This window comes from Elgaria multicarinata, chromosome 10 (genome assembly GCF_023053635.1).
Source record: "Elgaria multicarinata webbii isolate HBS135686 ecotype San Diego chromosome 10, rElgMul1.1.pri, whole genome shotgun sequence".
Lineage (NCBI taxonomy): Eukaryota > Metazoa > Chordata > Lepidosauria > Squamata > Anguidae > Elgaria > Elgaria multicarinata.
The window spans coordinates 94337293-94359426 of NC_086180.1; the positions used below are offsets into that span (position 1 = coordinate 94337293).

At 42.1% G+C, this 22134-nt stretch overlaps 1 protein-coding gene across 2 annotated transcripts in view; it reads left to right on the forward strand.

The window, feature by feature from the left end:
- The window catches only part of HTT (huntingtin), a 454111-nt gene that overhangs the window by 267957 nt on the left and 164020 nt on the right, over positions 1-22134 (forward strand). For both annotated transcript variants that reach the window (XM_063135886.1, XM_063135887.1), the window contains exons 38-45: positions 5590-5712; positions 6019-6257; positions 6553-6695; positions 10064-10271; positions 11880-12021; positions 17679-17858; positions 18727-18903; positions 21455-21531. In XM_063135886.1, coding sequence (XP_062991956.1) covers positions 5590-5712; positions 6019-6257; positions 6553-6695; positions 10064-10271; positions 11880-12021; positions 17679-17858; positions 18727-18903; positions 21455-21531 — 1289 coding nt within the window. The remainder of the gene's footprint in view (positions 1-5589; positions 5713-6018; positions 6258-6552; positions 6696-10063; positions 10272-11879; positions 12022-17678; positions 17859-18726; positions 18904-21454; positions 21532-22134) is intronic.

Genomic DNA, 22134 nt, shown 5'->3' on the forward strand with positions numbered 1-22134 from the left:
ATTATAGCATAATGCCAGTTGGCCTCAAGTGCAAAAATAATTTGACTGGCGTATCCACTGTGACTTGAGCAGAGGGCAGAGAGAGGTGCTGGGAGGCATCATTTGCTGTTCTGCCTCAGGCAGCAGAATGTTTGGGGCCGGCCTTGACTCTGAGAGTAGACTGAAATAGAAAATTGTTGTAGATCACAAGCTGAATATGAGCCAACAGTGTGATGTGACTGCAAGAAGGGCAAATGTTATTTTGGCTGCATTAATAGAAGTATAGCATCTACATTGAGTGAGGTGCTGGTTCCCCTCTATTTTTTACTGGTCAGGCAAAAATATGCCTGAGCCCATGAGGGCAGCAGACACCCCATGATCCGGCCTTCACGAGCCCAAGCAGGCACACCCAGTGCCACAGGGACAGAGCTGTGCCTGATTGCTCTTGAGTCTTTGAGAGCAGTTGGGTGCGATTCCGCCCTGACCTGTACCCTTTGCCTTTTCCTCTGCTGCGTTAATGGCTGGGGAATTGCGTATTTTCTCCATCCACTCTTTTGCAATGTCTTTGACTCAGACATCCATATTTTTCATGCCTCTGCTTGCCTTCACATCTTTGGAACGTTACATCGGGTTCCTGGGTCCTATCCATAGTCCATGGAGCTACAGGATCAAGTTCAATGCTCTCCAGCCACTTGGTCCTCTGCAAGTCACCATCCTCAAAATTCAAATAGTCTTGGAAGTAGGGAGCAATTCTATCTTCCCACACACCCAACGTTGGGATGGTTTTTGCTTGAGGCACTTCATGGTATTGAAGAAGAATGGAGAAGTTTGGGCGATTCTGGAACTCTCTACATCTCTCCCGGGAAGTTGCATATGATTTCCCTAGCGTTGATACTCCCTCTTCTCTCCAAAGGAGAGAAGAGAGAGTATCAACCTCAAAGACGCTTATTTTCACATTGTCATAGAAGATTTGTACCAGTGTTACCTCCACTTTATCATCAGTCTACCAGTTTTCCTCCGCTGGCCTTTGCAATTATTCTTGTTGCCATTCAGGGATGACACAGTCAACACACATCATTGCAAGGCCCCCAAAAGTCTGAGGTGAAGCAGTTACTCAAATGGCAATCCAACCCTGCCAACCTTATTAACGGAGTTCCCTTCAAGGATTATCTCAGCACCCTAATAATAAGAGATGCCAGCCTCTCAGGTTGGGAAGCCCATTATCAGGGCCAAGTAGTTCAAGGAACAGACAGTATGAACTGGCTGGAGCCCACCATCAAGCTGGCTTTGCTTTCCTCCTCACACCTCTTTCAGCAGTCTCATGTCTTCATCAGGACAGGCAATGCTAAACAGCATAAACAGCCAAGAAGGGACCAGATCCTGCTCCCTTCACTGGGAAGCAGAGTCTCTCTTAAGATGGGCAGAGTCAAACCTTTTTACTCATCACAACATTATCTCAAGGGCATTTTTTCATACAACCACAGACTAGTTAAGCCAAGTCTTCAATCCAGGGAAATGAATTGAGTCTCTAACAATCCATTTCGCACAATAGTTCAGATACGGTTTTGCGCCTCCCCCACTCCCCGGATCATAGACTTTTTCATCTCCCCCATAAAACTCAAGACTACAAGATACTTTTACAGGTTCCAGGCAGAGGGTGCAGAAGACTGAGATATGCTCACATCAGCCTAGCTGTTGTACTAATTTCTCTCTGACCCCCACATTTGGCAAGGGGATTTTGTAAACATCTTAGTAATGCTCTATTGGCCAAGAAGAGCCTGATTCTCATAAATAGTCCGCCTGGCTATGACCAAACCATGGTTCCTCTTATTTTCACCTGGATCCTGCAAGGCTACACTGAGTCACATGAGCCTTCTTAAGACTCAGCGCCAGAGGTACTGAGGATGCAGTTCACATTTATGAAGCTTCTGGAAAGGCCTTCAACAGATGATGCACATGGGAAAAAACTTTAATCACAAGAAGGAAGAACTCAAGAGCTTCCAGCCTTCTTGGTATCAGGCCTGTACCTACGTCATTAGCCAAATACCCTAAAAAGGACATATTCAGATGGGGCAGCCATGTTTGACAATAGTGTGGAAACAAAAAGTCTGTGGCATCTGAAAAATTAACTGGACCTGCTAAGCCATGGTTAGGTTGCTAACTCCTTTGCAGTAAACCGTGATTTAAACCATGGTTATGTATTCACATGAGACGCTAAGTCATGGTTCACACAGCATGCTAAGCCATAATATTTAGCTCAAGATGCTTAACTACTGTGGCTTATTGTGTCATCTGAGCAGGGCCACAGTGTTTTATTATTAACGCATGAGCTTTCATGGGCTAAACCCATTTTGTCAGATGCAGGAATGGATAAAAACAAGATGGAAAAGTCAGTTGCAGGCAGATAGAAAGCAAACATTACATTTCAATTTAAATAGACATCTACAGTATTACAGTAAACTACAAGATGAGTTTTGGACTCTACAGACTGTAACAACTAAACCATCCCATTGATCGGTTCAAGCCAAGTTCTAAGGTGTTGAATTTAACAATGAATGTCATCTCTGAGGTCTCGCATTGAATTCTGTGTCTGAACTTTTTCTGTTGCAAGACCCATCTTGTAGTTACCGAATGATCTGGAAGATTGAAATGCTCCCCAGCAGGTTTGTCGATGCTACCTTTTTAAATGTCAAATATGTGCCCATTTAATCTGCATAAGGACTATTTAGTTTGACCTATGTATTTATTTATTGCACTTATATACCGCTCCCATGGCCAGGGCTTTCTGGGCAGTTTACAGAAATTCTAAAATTAAGATAAAAACGAGTATACAAAATTCAAACACAGAACATACACACATAAAGCATTAAAAACGGTTAAAAACACCCTAAACATGTGGGTGATTAAGATGTGCGGCCATATGCCTAGGCAAAGAGGAAATGTACATGGCAAAATGGCATTTCTGACACATGATAGCATATACCATGTTTGAGGATGTGCAGTTGTTTGATCCTCTGATGATGTATTTGCAGCCATTTGGTCCAGTAACAGTATTGTCTGGGTAGATGTGGAGGCAGAGTTGGTAGTGGTATTTGTTGCAAGGCTGGGTTCCTATGTTGTCCATTTGGGGTGATCCATTTTTTGTATGTGAGTAGCTGTTTGAGATTGGCAGGTTGTAAAGGCCCTCCTACCCACTGCCTGAGAGAGGTGAGGATCATTTTCCAAAATGGGTTGTAAATTCCTGATAATGTGTTGTAGTGGTTTAAGCTGAGAGCTGTAAGTGACAACATGGGGAGTTTTCTCTCTTGGGCCCGTCCTGTAGTATGTGGCTTCTGGGTAGTCGTTTCACCCTGTTAATCTGTTTGTTTACCACATCAGGTAGGTACTATAATTTAAAAAATTGCTGCTGTAGATCCTGTAGGTGTGAATTTGTATCAGGGGAACAGGAGCAAATATGGTTGTATCACAGGGTTTAGCTAAGGATGATGGATCATGTGGTATGTTCAGCGTGGTAGCTGGAGGTGTGTAGGTATGTATAATGGTCTGTGGGTTTTCAGTACATTGAGGTATTGATATGTCCATAAATATAACTACCATTTTCTCAGTGTTCTCCAACTGGGATTCTCTCCACTTGGCTTTCAGCACTTCTTAAGAGATTCTTCCATTGAGTATCAATACATAGTCCATCAGTAGTACACAGATTCCTCTTCTGAAAGTTTCACACCATCCCATAAGCGTTACCAGTGCCTCTCTCTTGAACTGTTAAAACGGCATCTGAGACTCTTGTGTTTAAGGCAGCTTTCCTTATAGCCATAACCTTAGCTAGGCCAGTGTTGGAGATCAACACTTTAAAAATCAAGGACCATTAAGTTCATTACAGGGGCTGTCTTCCTGTGTTCACAGCTCACAGCAGCTTATTGTACCATCACCTGTCTTCAAGCTTCTCACTGTATTGAGCATATCTGGTGCAGTTAGACATACGCAGAGCAATTGAAATTTCATTCAGTGCATGCCCTCATTCAGACAATCAGATTATCTCTTTGGTTCCCTTTAGCCCAACTCCAGCGTCAGGGTGGGGGGGAGGGAAGGTGTTCAGTGACATAATAGCATAGTGATTCACTGTCTTTTGACTTAGGCCATAGCTAGACTTAAGGTTTATCCCTGGATCGTCCAGGGGTCAAACCTGTTCATCTAGGTGACACACAGGGGATCCAGTGCTCAGGCAGGGGCGAACCCTGGATGATCCCAGGATAAACCTTAGGTCTAGCTGTGGCCCAAGTATGCTTTACTGTGGCCCAAACCTGCTTTGGGTACCACCACCACTCGCTAAGCTGGAAGGAAGCTTCATAGTAAGCGCCAGTGTCCATTTCCCTTCATTTTGTGCTACAATCAGTAGATAGACGTGTGTCCCCTTAGAACAGAGAGAGTCAGAGCTGAAATCTTCACCCATGCTTAGGGTGGGATGTGTACCTTTTCCTGTTTCATTTGTTTAAAGCACCACTTGTACGCTTTTGTGACTACTGCTCCTTTAAAAAAATAAAAATAATCCTCAATCAGTTTTTTCAAGTTGCAAAACTTCTTCAGGGAGGTAGGTTCATGATGACAAAACTACAAAATAATCAACAGTGTGCACAGATTTTACTTCTAACCCGCAAGACAGATTTCCCCTGCGCTCAACCTTCAAAAGGAATAGGTACATCTAACAATATTTTGGGTGCTCTTCCAGAGTACAGCAATTCCTATTTTTACATATGTCTGTTTGTGCTCTAAGAAGTCTTGTCAGCTACTTTTTTTCTAGCAAGAACTGCCTTTGCATTATTTTATACACCCCCCACACATAGTTCCTCAGCTTTTCTTGCTGTACTACAGTGTGAGTCCCAAAATGTGACAACAGAAAGATTATTTCATATCTTTGAGGAAGCTATCATAGTGTCTACAATCATTTATTTAAATACGACCAGTGCTTGAACTTTCTATGTAGCTGTGGGCCTTTAATATACCGTATTTCTTCAATTCTAAGATGCCATCAATTGTAACACACACACTAATTTCAGTACCACCAACAGAAAAAAAGCTTTGATTCTAAGAAATAATAAATGCACCCGCAATTCTAAGACGCACCCCGTTTTTAGAAATGTTTATATGGGGGGGAAAGTGTGTCTTAGAATCGAAGAAATACGGTATATAGAAGGCCTGAAAATCTTAAGTGGTTTAGAATGTGGCAAATAAATATTTAAACCTCTTTCTTAATATTAGATAAAGTTGAAGGAAATAATCAAAATTTCAAGCAATTATTGGATGCGTAGAAAAGGACCTCAATGATTCCCCAACTTTTAGTTTTTTTAGTGGGGGAATTTCTATGAACTTGTGGTGTGCTTTAATGTCATGCTGAGATTGTGATAGAAACAGGATAAACATAATTCTGGCTGCTCTAAGAAATGAATAATTTCATTTTTTAAGAAATTAATAATTTCATTTTTTTAAAAATAAAATATCTTAGTTATTTAAGTGAACCTGCAGGTTATCTTATTGTGGTGATAATGGCGATGATTGGGTGTGTTTTTATTTGTTTAAAATTAAGACGATCTTTGTGTTTTTTTTTTTAAATAGATTCATATAGATTCCCATGAAGCTCTGGGAGTACTGAACACTTTATTTGAAATATTGGCACCCTCAGCCCTCCGTCCAGTAGACATGCTTTTAAGGAGCATGTTTGTGACTCCCAGTACAATGGTAAGCATAATGTTTCTATTTGGTAAAATCTAAATGTCAATCAAGCAATCTTGTAAAAAACATTTTGTGGGAAAACACCCACCCTCCACCCCAATTGACAGAGAACCCCTCATCCCCTCCCTTTTACTTTCCCATGCATTGTATATTCCTTTTCCCCAAAGGTGGAGCTTACAATTGAACAGGAAACATATTTTCTGACTATAGAAGCAGCTCTGTGTATGTGTGTGTACAGATGTGCATTATTTAAATATGCTGCATTTTGGTGTTTCTCCATTCCCCCCCCTCCCCCCCCCCCCGGTTCAATAGGCATCAGTGAGCACTGTCCAGCTATGGATATCTGGCATTCTTGCTATTCTCCGGGTTTTGATTTCTCAATCAACAGAAGACATAGTTCTTTCTCGTATTCAAGAGCTCTCCTTCTCACCATATTTAATCTCATCGCAAACTATTAACAGACTACGGCATGGTGAAAACGTAGTTACCTCAATTCAGGAACAAACTGAGGAAGAGCAAGATAAATATCTGCCTGAAGAGACATTTTCCAGGTTTGTTCTGTCTTCTTATTGCATATGAGTTTCTCAGGGTGTGAGAGTGGGTGGGTGTTTATTTTAATGACGTGAAGTGGGTGACTGTGAGATTAGGCAATTGAGGTTAGTTAAAAGTCTGGACAACTGTGTGTAGTTAAATCTTGCATGAGACAGGTAGAATTTATTTGTGTATACCTTCATGGGCTTGTGTTTTTTCTCCAAGGCAATGTTGATAGCTAAATGTTAAGCCTAGTCTATTCTTTGTTCATTGCTCTGTAAAACGCTTTCTCCCCCCACCCCCAATTCTCTCTAGGTTCTTGTTACAGTTAGTGGGAATCCTGCTGGAAGATATTACTACCAAACGTTTGAATGTAGATATGAATGAACTGCAGCACACGTTCTACTGCCAAGAGTTAGGCACATTGCTTATGTGCTTAATTCATACCTTCAAATCAGGTACTTTTGTGTCGTTATGCCAGCCAATGAAGTACAGCTTTTAATTTTGTTTGTTTTATTTGAATATAAATCTTATTTGTGGGAAGTTCTATTTGATTAAACTGTTTCCCCCAAGGAAATTACAGCCCAAATCTTCTCAAATGAGAGTGCTTCTAAACTTTGTTTCAGAACCCTATTTTAATCGACCATCTGAAATGGACTTGGGAACCTTCTCTGAGTTCATGTTAGAGACGGGTTGGGGAATTTATAGAAGGACAGGGAAGAGAGCACAATGCTACCCTGCAGCTCTGTTCCTTAATTCCCAGTGTTACATCTGTGCTACACCTCAGTGTTTTACATACCAGAACACAATTTAAGTGTGTGTTTGTGCATAAAGGACAGCCCAAGACATTTTGACGCCTGAAGTGAAGCAGCATATGGTACCACACCAAGCGATGGTGCATAGAATCCAAGCTTCAGTCCCCCAAATGCCTTGAGTTAGTCCTGCATGTCTGCAGTTACACAGGAAAGTGTTTCTGTGGAACACACACACACACACACACACACACACACACACTTTTATACTACTACATGCTCCGTCTGCTACAAAATCCTTCTGTCTATATATTTTAAAATCTTGACAGTTAACAAGGAAAAGGTCTAGGTCTATTTAAATTAGTCTAGCTGAAATGTTTAAGGAAAATGGTGGTTGGGGTGAGTAGGACTTTTTGTCGAACAATCACAAACCATAAGACTTAACCATAACCAGTAGTAGTGCATTAGTCATTTTTATTTTAATTGTGGGTTGCTAAAAGAAGTAAGCTGTGAAATAAAGAATCACCCAGTTCCAATGACATTTTTAATATTGTGAAGCTCTGAGAGATTTTATTATATTCAGCTGTATACAAATGCCACAAATAAATAAATACATAATCTGCCACCTCCCTCATACTACCCTGCTCCCTCTGTGCTTAGCTGCAATCCTTACAGTTGTAGAGGTAGAATTTTCCCAGAAAGGATGTATTGCTGTGATTTTTCTCACTAAGGCCCTGTTCAGACAACACGCTAAACCATGCTGCTTAACCACAAAATGGTTAACGGAATGCATTAACCTTAATGCATTATCTTAACCATTTTGTGGTTAAGCAAGTTTAGCTAAATGGGGCCAATGTTGGGATCCAAAGAATTTTAGGAGGTGATTTGGTCTCAAATGGGCAATTAATGGTGGTGCTAAAAATACTAAACCCAGTTTGCTGACTTTGAAATAAAGTTTTTCTCCTTGGTGCTGGGAAAAGAAACTCCTGGAAAATCATGAGCAGGCAATTGCCCATATACATATTCACATGTATATAGATATGGATCATCACAGCTGCCTGAATTTTTGGACTCTTCTTCAGAGTATGATTATGGGAACAGTCATGATAAAGTTCCTGCACTTCAAAATTGACCACTACACCACTGATATCTACACCATTGTGACCAATTTATCCTTGTTTAGGGATTTCATGTGATTGGATTTTGTAATTTTTGTACTGACTTCTGGCACTCTTCAAATACTTAAAAGGTTGTCACACAGAGGAGGGCCAGGATCTCTTCTCGATCCTCCCAGAGTGCAGGACACGGAATAACGGGCTCAAGTTACAGGAAGCCAGATTCCGGCTGGACATCAGGAAAAACTTCCTGACTGTTAGAGCAGTGCGACAATGGAATCAGCTACCTAGGGAGGTTGTGGGCTCTCCCACACTAGAGGCATTCAAGAGGCAGCTGGACAACCATCTGTCAGGGATGCTTTAGGGTGGATTCCTGCATTGAGCAGGGGGTTGGACTCGATGGCCTTGTAGGCCCCTTCCAACTCTGCTATTCTATGATTCTATGATTCTATTAACCCAGGGAATTTTTAGATACGATTCTTAGTTTAGTACTGTCATTTTAACTTTTATCTCAAAATCATAAGCAATCTTTACATTAAATTATGATATAAGAACATTAATATTAGAACAAATATTAAAAATGCAAAGTGGCTGCAAACAAAACACTTTTCAAAAAGCTTTTAAATTTAATTTTAGAAGCATGTCTTCCTTGAGAAAAGTAACTTACCGAAATACTATTTTTGAGTTGTTTTAAAAGGGCTAGAGCATCAAGATGAGAATAGGTGATTTGTTTTTAAATTCCTGTGTTCTCGCGCTCTTATTTACATTATTTCTTATGAACTGCTTACATGATACTTTACAAAAAATGGAATTTAAGCTAAGCAATTTAACAATGACTTATTAGTTCCCCCCTCCCCCCAAAAAATTCCCAGTCCTGATATGGAAATAATCTATTTACTTCATAACCTAGCCACATTTCCTTAAGTTCTCAAAAAGAATACCACATGCATTATTTTCTGTAGGTCTATTGTCCTGCTATCTGAAATTTGAACTGTTTCTCAGTTGTTCTTATTTCCATAATATTCCACTTATTTACATCATAAGTGGAACATACGAACAATACTATCCTTATTTCTCCTGTAACTTTCATAATAACAGGCTCAGAGGTTAGTGAAAGGTTCAGTGAATGTCAGCATGAATGCTTTTGCTAGAATGTTTTTGCTAGAATGCCTTGCTAGAACCAAACTGACTCGGCCTTAATAAGGGAATATAACAATATTTAATTTGCTTATTTATGAAAGCTGTAACTTATGAAAGACGTGTAGAAGACCTAAAACTCTTTACGAGAAATAAAAAAGGGGGGTTGCCAGAAACTTAAGACTACACAGCAAGGTCTTCTAGGGCAAATATTTGTTATCACAAGCATTCTGCATCTCCCCTTCCCTTTAAAGTAGCCTCCCTGCCTATACTGGCCAGAGCACAAGTGCAGTCACCCAGAAGCAATTGGCTCAGCTCTCTCCTCTTGTTAGAACACTACATGGGTGGGGGAAACAGTGGTGACAAAAGGAGGGAGAAGCTGCTGCCTATCTTTCTCAGGCAGGTCAGGGACTGCCAATGGGGTCAGAGGGAGGGAGGAGTGGATGGCAGCCAACCAGCAGTAGCAATCTAAAGGGTTCTTGAGGGCCATCCAGGGGGCCTTGATCCTTTTATTTATTTATTATTTATTAATTTATTACATTTCTATACCGCCCAATAGCCGGAGCTCTCTGGGTGGTTCACAAAGGTCTCCCTGTGGCTCATGGTAGGGCCAGGTTACATGCATTAACTTTTTGAGGTAAATACTCATGACATTTAGAGACCCTTACGTTTACCTAGGACATGGTGCAAAGTAGGATTAAATTTCAGTGAAAATTGCATTCACTGAAAGTAAAAAAAAAAAAACATTTAAAACTCAGAAATATAATATGTTGGTGTTATTTATGTTTTATTTCTATGTTTTAATTTTTATTTTTATTTTAGGAACGTTCAGAAGAATCACAGCTGCAGCTACCAAGCTTTTTACAAGAGATGGTTCTGATAATCATTTTTATACTCTTGAAAACTTAAATGACCTTGTTCAGTCCATGATACCCACACATCCTTCTTTAGTACTCCTGTGGTGTCAAATCTTACTACTTATTAATTATACTAAGTGCAGCTGGTGGTCAGAGGTGCAACAGACTCCAAAGTAAGGCTGCTTTTTACAGTGATATATTTTTTCCATAATGCAATATGATAGCTCATTCAAAGCTTGTTATAATATACTGTTCTTATGGCTTCCCAAATTTAGCCTTTAAAAAGCCAAATAGCCATTGGATAACTAAAACATTATTTTAGTTTGTGTTTCAGCTGTCAACTTATCCTTTGTCACCTTTTTCTTTCTAACATATGTGCACAGTTTGTTTCTTTACTGTCATCCATTTCAAATCGAAATTAAGTCTTCTCTCCCAGTAACCGGCTTAGTATATCCCCCAAGCTTATTCTTTAGCTGAGTGGTTTTTAGTTTGCATTTTGAGGAAACGTGGAGTTCCTTAGAAGAGTATGATGAGTTCTTCAAAGATTACGAAAGGGAAAGCATGATTTCCTAAGATACAGCTTGCCTACTTTCTACTGCAATGTGTAGCTGCATGAAAGTGTTAGGTACATTCCAGGTTGCCTTCTGAATTCATAATGAGCAACTGTGCTCAAGAGGCTTGGCTAGTATGCACCCTAGGACATGTCCCAGTATTTTCTAGTGTAGGAGGCCCAGCCTTGTATAGACAGGGCCAGACCAGTGTTTATCGGCATGTCTACACCATGCCTTTTTACTAGGGGTCATCCCTGGATCGTCCCTGTAAGTCCACATGACACACAGGGGATCGCAAGGGCAACCAGGGATGACCCCTGCATTTTTGCAGGCACCAGGTGGGATGGAGGTGTGGGCACCTGTCCTGCCTGGTGCCTGCTTAACCGTGAATAAGCGCAGCACTGGAAATGGGTATGGAGCAGCATCGTGAGGCTCCATGCCCATCAAGGGCAGCAATTTCATCACCCCTAGGATTGCAGGGAGGAGGTGGGGGGGGCTGATTTCACCTACTTTTTTGTTGGAGCGAGGCCTGCTCTTGCTTGACCAGCCCTGCCGTTTCCCCCGCCTCACCCCCCAAAATGGCAGCCGCGACGTCTGCTTCCTCCCCGGACGTGTCGCATTCCAAGTGTGAATCCAGGGGGAGGATCTCTCATGAGCAGCATATGGTGAGATCCCCCCACCTCCCTCCCGCTACACTCATAGGCGTAGACATGCCCTTAGAATACTTACACTGCCCAGGAAGATGCTCAAAGTTGCAGTTCTGGTGGAGTTACTATAAGTGACATCCCAAATGGGTTCCCTTGGGCTTCTCCTGTTTTTCCATCCCCTTTTTTCTGGAATATTACAACAATAGTGTGATGGCTTTGCTCTTTTCCCCTCTGTGCCTCAGAGAGGCAGAGCAAGTGTATGGGAATAGGATGGTTGTTTAAGTCCTTCCCCAGAGCTAACAACACCCCAGTCCACTCAGGATTTGCAGGGTGGCACAGCCATATATTCTTCCAGGGTCTAGGTTTGGGCTGGGAGCTAAGAGGTCAAGGGAAGCCTTCCCCCCTTGGTGACATTCTTGCTGGAAGTGTTTTCTACCAACCAGGAGGAGGAGGTTCCCAAAAGGATAGACTGCCCTATCCTGGAACTCATGAAAATGTAATTTTACAGCAAGTTCAAATTTTCCTCTTCCAGAAATCCAGGTCTCTACTGAGCAGATATGTTTTACCATTCTCTCTCTTCCAGAAGGCACAGTCTTTCCACTACCAAACTGCTTAGCCCTCAGATATGTGGAGGTCACAGTGAAGCAGATGCTGAAACCAAGCTTGGTATGTGTAATCAAGAGATAGTCCGAAGAGGGGCTCTCATCCTTTTTTGTGACTATGTGGTAAGTTCTGAATTCTTCCAAATAATGAGTTTTTTTCTCAGCTTTCTCTGATGGTGGGTCGCTGTACACTGTGTTGGTGCCAGATAAATAATAGCTTCAGGAAAACACTGTTAGTAATTATGGTATACAACCTTGCATATAAACAGAACATATTCCTAGATATCGCTGGAAATTCCCGAATTTATATTCTGAGTATTGTGGCCAGGAGGTGGAGCGTCTGCTCCATATTTAAAGGCTGAAAGGTAGTTCTTCATCTCTGTGCATCACACATATGGACTCTGTACCTGCATGTAGCTGTCATGTGCATGTCCGTTCCCTCCAGCATTCACACGTGTTGGCAAACTGACACGAGACACTCACATCAGTGAGACTTCTTTTATTCAGGGAAATCTCATGGTGAAAAGCTTAATGATTACAGACTGCCAAAAACAGTTAAAGCAGATTGATGGTCAGAACACTTTAGGCTCCATGCTTCAGGCAATCACACAGAGGAATTCTTGAAAGGCTTAACACACAATCCAAGGGAGCTTGTCCAAATGCCGCATACATTGGTCACCCGGAGGGAACATGGCCACAGCCTAAACAAGATCACAGGGTGGGTAAAAATCCCAGGCACCAGGAGTCCCATGCATGTACTTAGCACTGGGCACTCCCTGCACTCCCTGCCACCTGAGTCCTGGCAGGGAAAGATAACATACAGTCAAACCCAGCCTGCCGAACACTGAGTTGACCAGGACACACAATCGCAGGGAAGGTAAAATCATAGGCACCAGGAGTCCCATGCTTCTGCTTTAGCACTGGCAACTCCATGCTACCTGAGCCTGGAAGAGGAAATGTCCAAACAATCATCCCAGCTAGCCGAACGCTGAGCTGGCCACAAACAAACAATCCACAGCAAATGCAAGTTCAAGTCTATAAAAAGCGTCACAGTACTTGTCATGGCACAGTCCTTCGAAATCCAAAGTCCAAATAGAAGAGAGTCCATGTGCAGAGAGCTTTCAAAGTCCCAAACTATGATGGATCCAAACAGGGAGGGATTTCAGGCTTTGCGTCGAAAGATGATCCTAGCAAAGCTCTTCACCTTTGCTTCCAGTTTATAAAGGGAGGCATAGGCCTCTTCAAAACCACTTGACAGACAGGGGCTCTGGCCCGTTAATCATGACCGTCTCCAAACAGGGTGGCACTGCTCGGCCCACCAAGATAATGCTACAAACTGAGTGACTCCATCAACAAGTGGGCCCCCACTTTTGTAAATACTATCAGTTTCCCACAAAGGTCTTACAGCCCCAAGGTGAGTGAGCTGCTCCCATGAGAACACTTGCACAGACAGTCCAAAACTATTTCTAATAAATCAACCTACAATCAGCAAAGCCAGTACCTGACAGGAGCCCCACTTCGGGGAACTTCTACAGCTGAGGAACGGTTTTTGGCTGGAACTCTCCCCCACTGTCTTGCTGCACATGTCCAGCGGCTTCCCACAGTTTATTTATTACTTTATTTATTACATTTCTATACCGCCCAATAGCCGGAGCTCTCTGGGTGGTTCACAAAAATTAAAACCATTCAAAGTAAAAAACAACAGTATAGAACAGTTCTTCTGACTGCCGATATGGTTGCCTCACTGGGAACTTCTTCAGTGTTTTTGTTGCATGAATAGTGCTGAGATATACTTTTTTCATAGTCTTTTGGCATTTTCTCTTCCTTTCTTTTGTTGTTCATGTTCTAAAAGAACCAGAAAAATTAGTCAGTTTATTGTCCATCCGTCCCCTTGCCCAATTCATCCAGCAGTGGAGGGAAGCACCTCCCTAAAGTGCATGGCCTTGAAGGCCCCATTTACAAACGTGGCAGTAAATTGCCCCCTTCTTATGGTCACACCTTATGCCTATTGTGTCTCAGACAGGCCATGGAGTTGAAACCTGTCTACATTGAACAACGTTTTCTGAACAACCTCAGAGGAACAGAGCCGACAGACTTAAGGACTTTATTAGTCCTTTGTTTTAAATTGAACAATTTTAATTTGCTTTTTAAATCTCCTTAGAATCATAGAATAGTAGAGTTGGAAGGGGCCTACAAGGCCATCGAGTCCAACCCTCTACTCATTGCAGGAATCTACCTTAAAGCATACCTGACAGATGGTTGTCCAGCTGCCTCTTGAAGGCCTCCAGTGTGGGAGAGCCCACAACCTCCCTAGGTAACTGGCTCCATTGTTGTACTGCTCTAACAGTCAGGACGTTTTTCCTCAGGTCCAGCTGGAATCTGGCTTCCTGTAACTTGAGCCCATTATTCCGTCTCCTGCACTCTGGGATGATCAAGAGATCCTGGCCCTCCTTTGTGTGACAACCTTTCAAGTATTTGAAGAGTGCTATCATGTCTCCCCTCAGCCTTCTCTTCTCCAGGCTAAACATGCCCAGTTCTTTCAGTCTCTCCTCATGGGGCTTTGTTTCCAGACCTCTGATAATCTTGGTTGCCCTCCTCTGAATATGCTCCAGCTTGTCTGCATTCTTCTTGAAGTGTGGAGCCCAGAACTGGACGCAATATCCAAGATGAGGCCAAACCAGTGCTGAATAGAGGGGAACCACTACCTTACGCGATTTGGAACCTGTACTTATTATTATTATAATTATTTATTTATTTATTTATTTATGTAGCACCATCAATGTACATGGTGCTGTACAGAGTAAAACAGTAAATAGCAAGACCCTGCCGCATAGGCTTACAATCTAATAAAATCATAGTAAAACAATAAGGAGGGGAAGAGAATGCCAACAGGCACAGGGTAGGGTAAGCAGGCACAGGGTAGGGTAAAACTAACAGTATAAAGTCCGCACAACATCAAGTTTTAAAAGCTTTAGGAAAAAGAAAAGTTTTTAGTTGAGCTTTAAAAGCTGCGATTGAACTTGTAGTTCTCAAATGTTCTAGAAGAGCGTTCCAGTCGTAAGGGGCAGCAGAAGAAAATGGACGAAGCCAAGCAAGGGAAGTAGAGGCCCTTGGGCAGGTGAGAAACATGGCATCAGAGGAGCGAAGCGCACGATCGGGGCAATAGTGTGAGATGAGAGAGGAGAGATAGGAAGGAGCTAGACCGTGAAAAGCTTTGAAGGTCAACAGGAGAAGTTTATATTGGATTCTGAAGTGAATTGGAAGCCAATGAAGAGATTTCAGAAGCGGAGTAACATGGTCAGAGCGGCGAGCCAAGAAGATGATCTTTGCGGCAGAGTGGTGAACAGAAACCAACGGACTGATGTGAGAAGAAGGAAGGCCAGAGAGAAGAAGGTTGCAGTAGTCCAACCGTGAAATAACCAGTGCATGAACAAGCGTCTTGGCAGGAGAGACAGACAAAAATGATCGAATCCTGGCAATATTATACAGGAAAAAATGACAAGATTTAGCTACTGCCTCAATATGAGGAATAAAGGAGAGCGAGGAGTCAAATATAAAGCCAAGGCTACGAGCTTCCTTGACCGGAGTAAGCGTAACATCATTGACAGTAAGAGAGAATGAGAGATGAGGAGAAGGTTTAGGAGGAAAAACAAGCAATTCAGTCTTTGCCATATTAAGTTTCAAACGACGATGAAGCAGCCAAGCTGAGATATCTGAAAGACATGCCGAGATACGATCGTGAACATCAGGAGAAAGTTCCGGAGATGACAGATATAGTTGTGTATCATCGGCGTACAGATGATATTGGAGGCCATGAGATTGAATAAGCTTGCCCAAGGGCAACATGTATAAGGAAAACAACAACGGGCCAAGCACCGAGCCTTGCGGAACCCCTACTGAAAGGGGAAAGGAGGAAGACGAGCTGCCATTAGCCAACACGCTGAAAGAGCGACCCGCTAGATAGGAGGCAAACCAGTTATAGACAGAGCCACACAATCCAAGGTCATGAAGGGAATCTAAGAGAAGATCATGATCAACCGTGTCAAAGGCTGCAGTTAGACCAAGGAGAATAAGAACAGAATAATGGCCTTTAGACTTGGCAGTAAGGAGATCATTGGTGATCTTAGTAAGGGCTGTTTCGGTGGAATGCAGAGGACGGAATCCAGATTGAAAAGGATCCAAAGCAGAGTTTCTAGAAAGAAAGTCAAGACAGCGAGAGTAGACCGCATGCTCCAGGATCTTTGAAACAAACGGCAACAAAGAGACAGGTCGGTAGTTAGACAGAGATAGCCTATCAAGATAGCCTACTTCTATTAATGCAGCCCAAAATAGTATTTGCCTTTCTTGCAGCCATATCACACTGTTGGCTCATATTCAGCTTGCGATCTACAACAATTCCAAGGTCCTTCTCATTTGTAGTATTGCAGAGCCAAGTATTCCCCATCTTGTTACTGTGCTTTTGGTTTCTTTTTCCTAGGTGTAGAACTTGGCATTTATCCCTATTCAATTTCATTCTGTTGTTTTCAGCCCAGCACTCCAACCTATCAAGATCTCTTTGAAGTTTGTTTCTGTCTTCCAGGATGTTAGCTATCCCACCCAATTTAGTGTCATCTGCAAATTTGATCAACGTTCCCTGCACCTCCTAGTCCAAATCATTAATAAAAATGTTGAAGAGCACTGGGCCCAGGACTGAGCCCTGCGGTACCCCACTCGTTGCCTCTCCCCAGTTTGAGAAGGTTCCGTCAACAAGCACTCTTTGAGTATGATTCTGTAGCCAACTGTGAATCCACCTAATAGTTGTTCCATCTAGCCCTCTTTTATTTAGTTTGTAAATCAGAATATCATGGGGCACTTTGTCAAAAGCTTTGCTGAAGTCAAGATATATTACGTCCACAGCATTCCCCCAGGCCACAAGGGAGGTTTCCTGATCAAAAATGAGATCAGATTAGTCTGACAGGATTTGTTCCTGACAAATCCATGTTGTCTTCCAGTAATCACTGCATTGTTTTCAAGGTGCTTTCAGATTGTCTTCTTTATAATCTGCTCTAAATGAGACTCCATTTTCCACCTCTAGTAAATGAGCTTGTTAATCACCCATATGTGTGATGCACGGAGACCACAAAGAAGAAGGACAGGTTGCTTACCTGTAACTAGTTCTTGAAGTGGTCACCCTCCCACCTCCCCAATTTGGTGTCAATGTGAAGTATGTAGATACTGACAGTGTGGGTATCCATGGTTTCGAGATCATACTGGGCAGTCTCAAGGAACCGAGGAGATGGGCGGGAGCCTGCTGGACATGAGCAATATGACAGTGGGGGTGGGGTTCCAACCAAAAAGTGTTCCTCAGCTATAGAGGTTTTCTGAAGTGAGGCTCCACGCACAGATGACCACTCAAAGAACTGCAGTTAAAGGTGAGCAACCTGTCTTTTCACAGCATAGTCTCCCCGATTGTCATTTAGGCATTGCGGTCTCTAATACAATGAGAATTTCCTCCTCTCTCTCATATTCCCTAGAGATGTTCAGTTAGGGTATCAATAGAAAAATTCACATTGTTTTAATTAGACTATTAATTTTTTTATCATTACTATTGTTATTACTATCATTAATACTACAGTATATATTGTCACCTGTGCACCAAGCCCAGTTGCTCTGCTTTATTGCTGTACTCCCAGGTAGTTGGGAGAAATTTCCTGTTCTGTTTAAGGAGACAACTTCCATGCCATATTTATGATTTGTAGTGATCCATGTGAAAACATAACCTATTTATTTTTCTTCTATAGTGCCAAAACCTCCATGATTCAGAACACTTAACTTGGCTGACAGTTAATCATATTCAAGATCTTATCAATCTGTCCCATGAGCCTCCAGTGCAAGACTTCATTAGTGCCATTCACAGGAATCCAGCAGCAAGTGGACTTTTCATCCAGGCTATTCAGTCACGATGTGAGAACTTTGCAGCTGTAAGTTATTTTGAGTTGTCACCATTAGCCTTTTCCTGTACAATCCTACACATGTCTACTCAGAAGTAAGCCCCATTGAGTTCAGTAGGACTCACTGTGAGCAGAGGATGCCAGCCTTAGTATCTAAGCATCTTTAAGCACTATGGCTAAATCTCTTACCCAGTTGATGCAGCTTTTTAAGGAGATGGTTGGGTTTTTCAGAAGATGTTACCTTCTTGAGAAGTGACCATATACCATGGGAGCCCAACACTGAGGGTGTTAGTCTTTACATCTGGAATATCCCCAAAACTAAGCCATTAGGGGAAAAGAAGGAAACTTTAGGTGCTGTTCTCAACATCCAGAGGACTTTTCAAAGACCAACCTGAATACAATGTTTTACCATTGTCAAGTGTGAACACCATTTGAGCATTCACAACCAATTCTGGATCCCAAGCTGTCAACCTGGTCCCTAAGAGAGAGTGCACCCACTTCCAGAACCAGTAGAATACCATGTCCCTGGTGAGACAGGTCACCTGTCAATAATATTTCTGTCTTAGTTGGATTCAGCCTGTTTATTAGCATCCATCTATACTATTACTGTCTCCAGACATTGGTTGAGTTCCACCACCTCACCGTGAAATAGATAAAAAGGACAGGTAGAGTTGGATGTCATCAACATTTAGGAGAAAGGGGAATGGCATAAAGAGAAACTCACAGAAAAATGCTAATGTGTGCACAGTCTTTGTGTTCATGCTTATCAGATATGGCCTTCAGCTTGTGCAGTCATTAAGGAGTGAATTGTTTTGTTCAGCATAGTCAAAAACCTTCATATATTATCTGCTTTTTGGTAGTTTAGTATGAAAAAAAAGTTTGTTTTTTCTCCTTTTAGCCAACTGCAGTAAAGAAAACATTACAATGCCTAGAGGGGATTCACCTGAGTCAGTCTGGTGCTGTGTTAATATTGTATGTGGACAAGCTTTTATGCACTCCGTTCCGTGTGCTGGCTCGCATGATTGACACCCTAGCTTGCTGTCGAGTAGAAATGCTTTTAGCTGCAACTGTGCAGGTATGAAATGCTCATTTATATCATGTTCATTTATATGTTCATTTGTCAGTGTTCTGATACAGTGCAGTAGTTAGTTATAATAACTGAATGTAAATTAAATATCAGTCAGTGAGTTATGTGAATTATGGGAACAAAACTATTCACCCTGTCTCATCTTATTGGAAGAGTTTATTCTGTGGTGATGTCACTGGAGGTATCCTCTTCAAGGGAAAGGAGCAGCCAGTGTCGGAAGAACAGGATCAGCCTGGACCCTTGGGGGAGATGGCTGCAGGTCCATTCCTGTAAGAAGAAGGAACTCCGTTTCTGAAACAGAGGTTGAGAGCACCCGTAGCCTCAGAGCCATGGCCTGTCTCAAGAGGCAGGCCAGAATAACCCTGTGAGAAGGAATGCCCATCACAAAGGAGGGCTCCTCAAGAGTAAAGGATTCCTTGTGAGAAAAACCTCCTCATAAGGAGGACTTCTTCCAGAAACCTCTGATATGCTGCAGCTGGGTCCTGGGTGGGGCTCTGGAAGCTTCAGTTTATAAGCTGTCTGTTCAACCCTGCTGTTGCTGAACAGCACATTTTTCCAGCTCTTAGTAGGCTGAAAGCTTGTTTATGCTATTTGATCTCTTGTACTGATAACTCCTGATATGAGCTGGGTTTTGGACTGCCTATCTTTTTACATTGAATGGTAATACTGTGCATTGACCTTTTGCTTGGTTATTGACTTTGCTGAATGGATTTGCCCCTAGTTTGCCCCATGGCTGAGCCTAACACAGCCTGAGCAGAACAGTTGCAGGCAGTGTTTTATAGAATTTCAGCTATTTAAATCACTATGGTAAGTGATAATATGTGTAGTTAGTTTACTTCCTATTTATGACAGTCTAACTTTTTTTGTTCACCATTTGTCAAAAAACTTTAGGGTGATTTCACACATTAATTGTTATATTCCTATGCTTCTACTGTGACATTGCTGGAATTGCAAGGGGAAGTAGCCTTTAGTTATAAAAGGCAGTAAAAATTACCACTGATGAAATATTTACCAGGAAAATAGCACCATATTTTACTACCTCAGAAATCAGAAATAATTTGCTGCCCTCTACCTTGAAGGCACACATTTTAACATCTCCTTTCCCCCTTTCCCATTTCAAATTGCACTGAGTCAACATTGTCTTTTATTATCCCTCAGTGGAAAGGAGGTTTAATTCAAATTATTGTTTTAATTACTTGTTCTCTTAAATGACTCCTAACTTGTTCTCTTCTGCCTTGTTTGGAACCTGAATAACGGTCAGATGCCTCCACCTCTCTTTCTTCCTTTAAATCCCTACTAAAAACTCTCCTTTGCCTGACCTTCATGGAAGGCTTTCCACATCTCAGGATGATGCCTCCTACTGGAGTATCTAGGCAGGGTCCACTTCTTATTCTTGCCTCTCCAGCAGGGTGGACCCATCCTGTTCCAAGAACAGCCCTGCCTAGTGTGCGCAGCAGTGAAGGGCCAGGATCTCTTCTCGATCCTCCCAGAGTGCAGGACATGGAATAACGGGCTCAAGTTAAAGGAAGCCAGATTCCAGCTGGACATCAGGAAAAACTTCCTGACTGTTAGAGCAGTCCTTTTCTCCTTTTCCCCTCCCCACCTGTAGCTCTCTCTCCCCCTCCATTGGCAGACAGCTAGGGTGGTGCTTCACAAAGAGTCTGAAGGAAAGAGGATACTTGCATCTGCCCCCCTCCTTTTAGGGATTTGCAGGGAGGAGAGCAGAGCAGAGCATGCTATCGCTGGGATACAGGTAGGCAAAATGATTGCCTTTCCAACTTTGGGAATGCTGGCCGGGTCACATTGGGTTTTGCAAAGCTGCTTTCCACAGCCTTGCTTCCTCTGGGCCGTTGGAGCCACCACCAACTGGCCATCCCAACTCCCTCCCCTTCCATAATGCAGGGAGAGGTTATGTTGTGGGTGCGGAACATCGGAACCATGGTCATGGAGAACTTTCACTCAAGCACGGGCCTAGTGTAGTTTTTGCACTAACTCCAGAGGGGCCTCAGAACAAAGTGAGGGTGAATAACTTCTCTTACCTCCATCTTTCAACTACCTGAGTTCCTTGATGGGGTGAAGGGAACTTATAGCACAGGATGTAAAGGGTGGTGGTGGTGGTTTTAAATAACATGTTTAATTTAAGAGAATAGTTAATTATATTGATATTTCTATGTATTTTGAGGCATGAGTGAATGTGTAAGTTAAAGCACTCACCTTAACTTATATTCCATGTACGTAGTCACGGCCTACTGTCTCACGCTGTGTTCACTTACTATTTAGACTCTGTGCCTACACAGTCCCTTTGTATTTCAGCCCCAAATCCTCTTCCTCTGCAGGTTTTAGCTTGTTGAGCTATAATCCACAGTTTCACTGTACATTTTGATACCTTAACCAAGGTTAAGGTGACAAACAATGGCTTACTATAATTAAGTATTAAGACCTTATTTGGCCTTACCCTTATAGCATAATATTTATTTATTTATTTTTGTATTCGTGACTATTTGTAAACATATGGCCTCTCTTATTATTATTTTAATAGATCAGTACTGCTCAGTTACCAATTGAAGAACTGGATAGAATTCAGGAATATCTTCAGAACACTAGATTAGCACACAGGTAATGTGATGCTTTACTCTTGTAATGTATAAAGTGAAAGTTGTTCAAAATGTGTGAATTTGTTTAAGCTCTTTCCCCCAAAATGAATGAATTACACAAAACTGCTTCCTCTGAGAAGAGATCTGCTTAAACAAATATTTTGCTTTCAAGGACCAACTAAAAGATATGGTTCCTTGCTCCTAGCATTATTGAATTGTGCCAGGTATTGGACTTGAATATGGAAATCCTGTGTATACCTACTGTGAAGTCAGTTAATAAAACTTATTTCCATGTTCTACCATGATTACTCCATTTTTCCTTATAATTTTGAGATACCATATTATCAAATTTGCAGATGACACTAAATTGGGTGGGATAGCTAATACCCTGGAAGACAGAAACAAACTTCAAAGTGGTCTTGATAGGCTGGAGTGCTGGGCTGAAAACAACAGAATGAAATTGAATAGGAATAAATGCCAAGTTCTACACCTAGGAAAAAGAAACCAAATGTACAGTTACAAGATGGGGGATACTTGGCTCTGCAGTACTACAAACGAGAAGGACCTTGGAATTGTTGTAGGCAACAAGCTGATATGAGCCAACAATGTGATGTGGCTGCAAAAA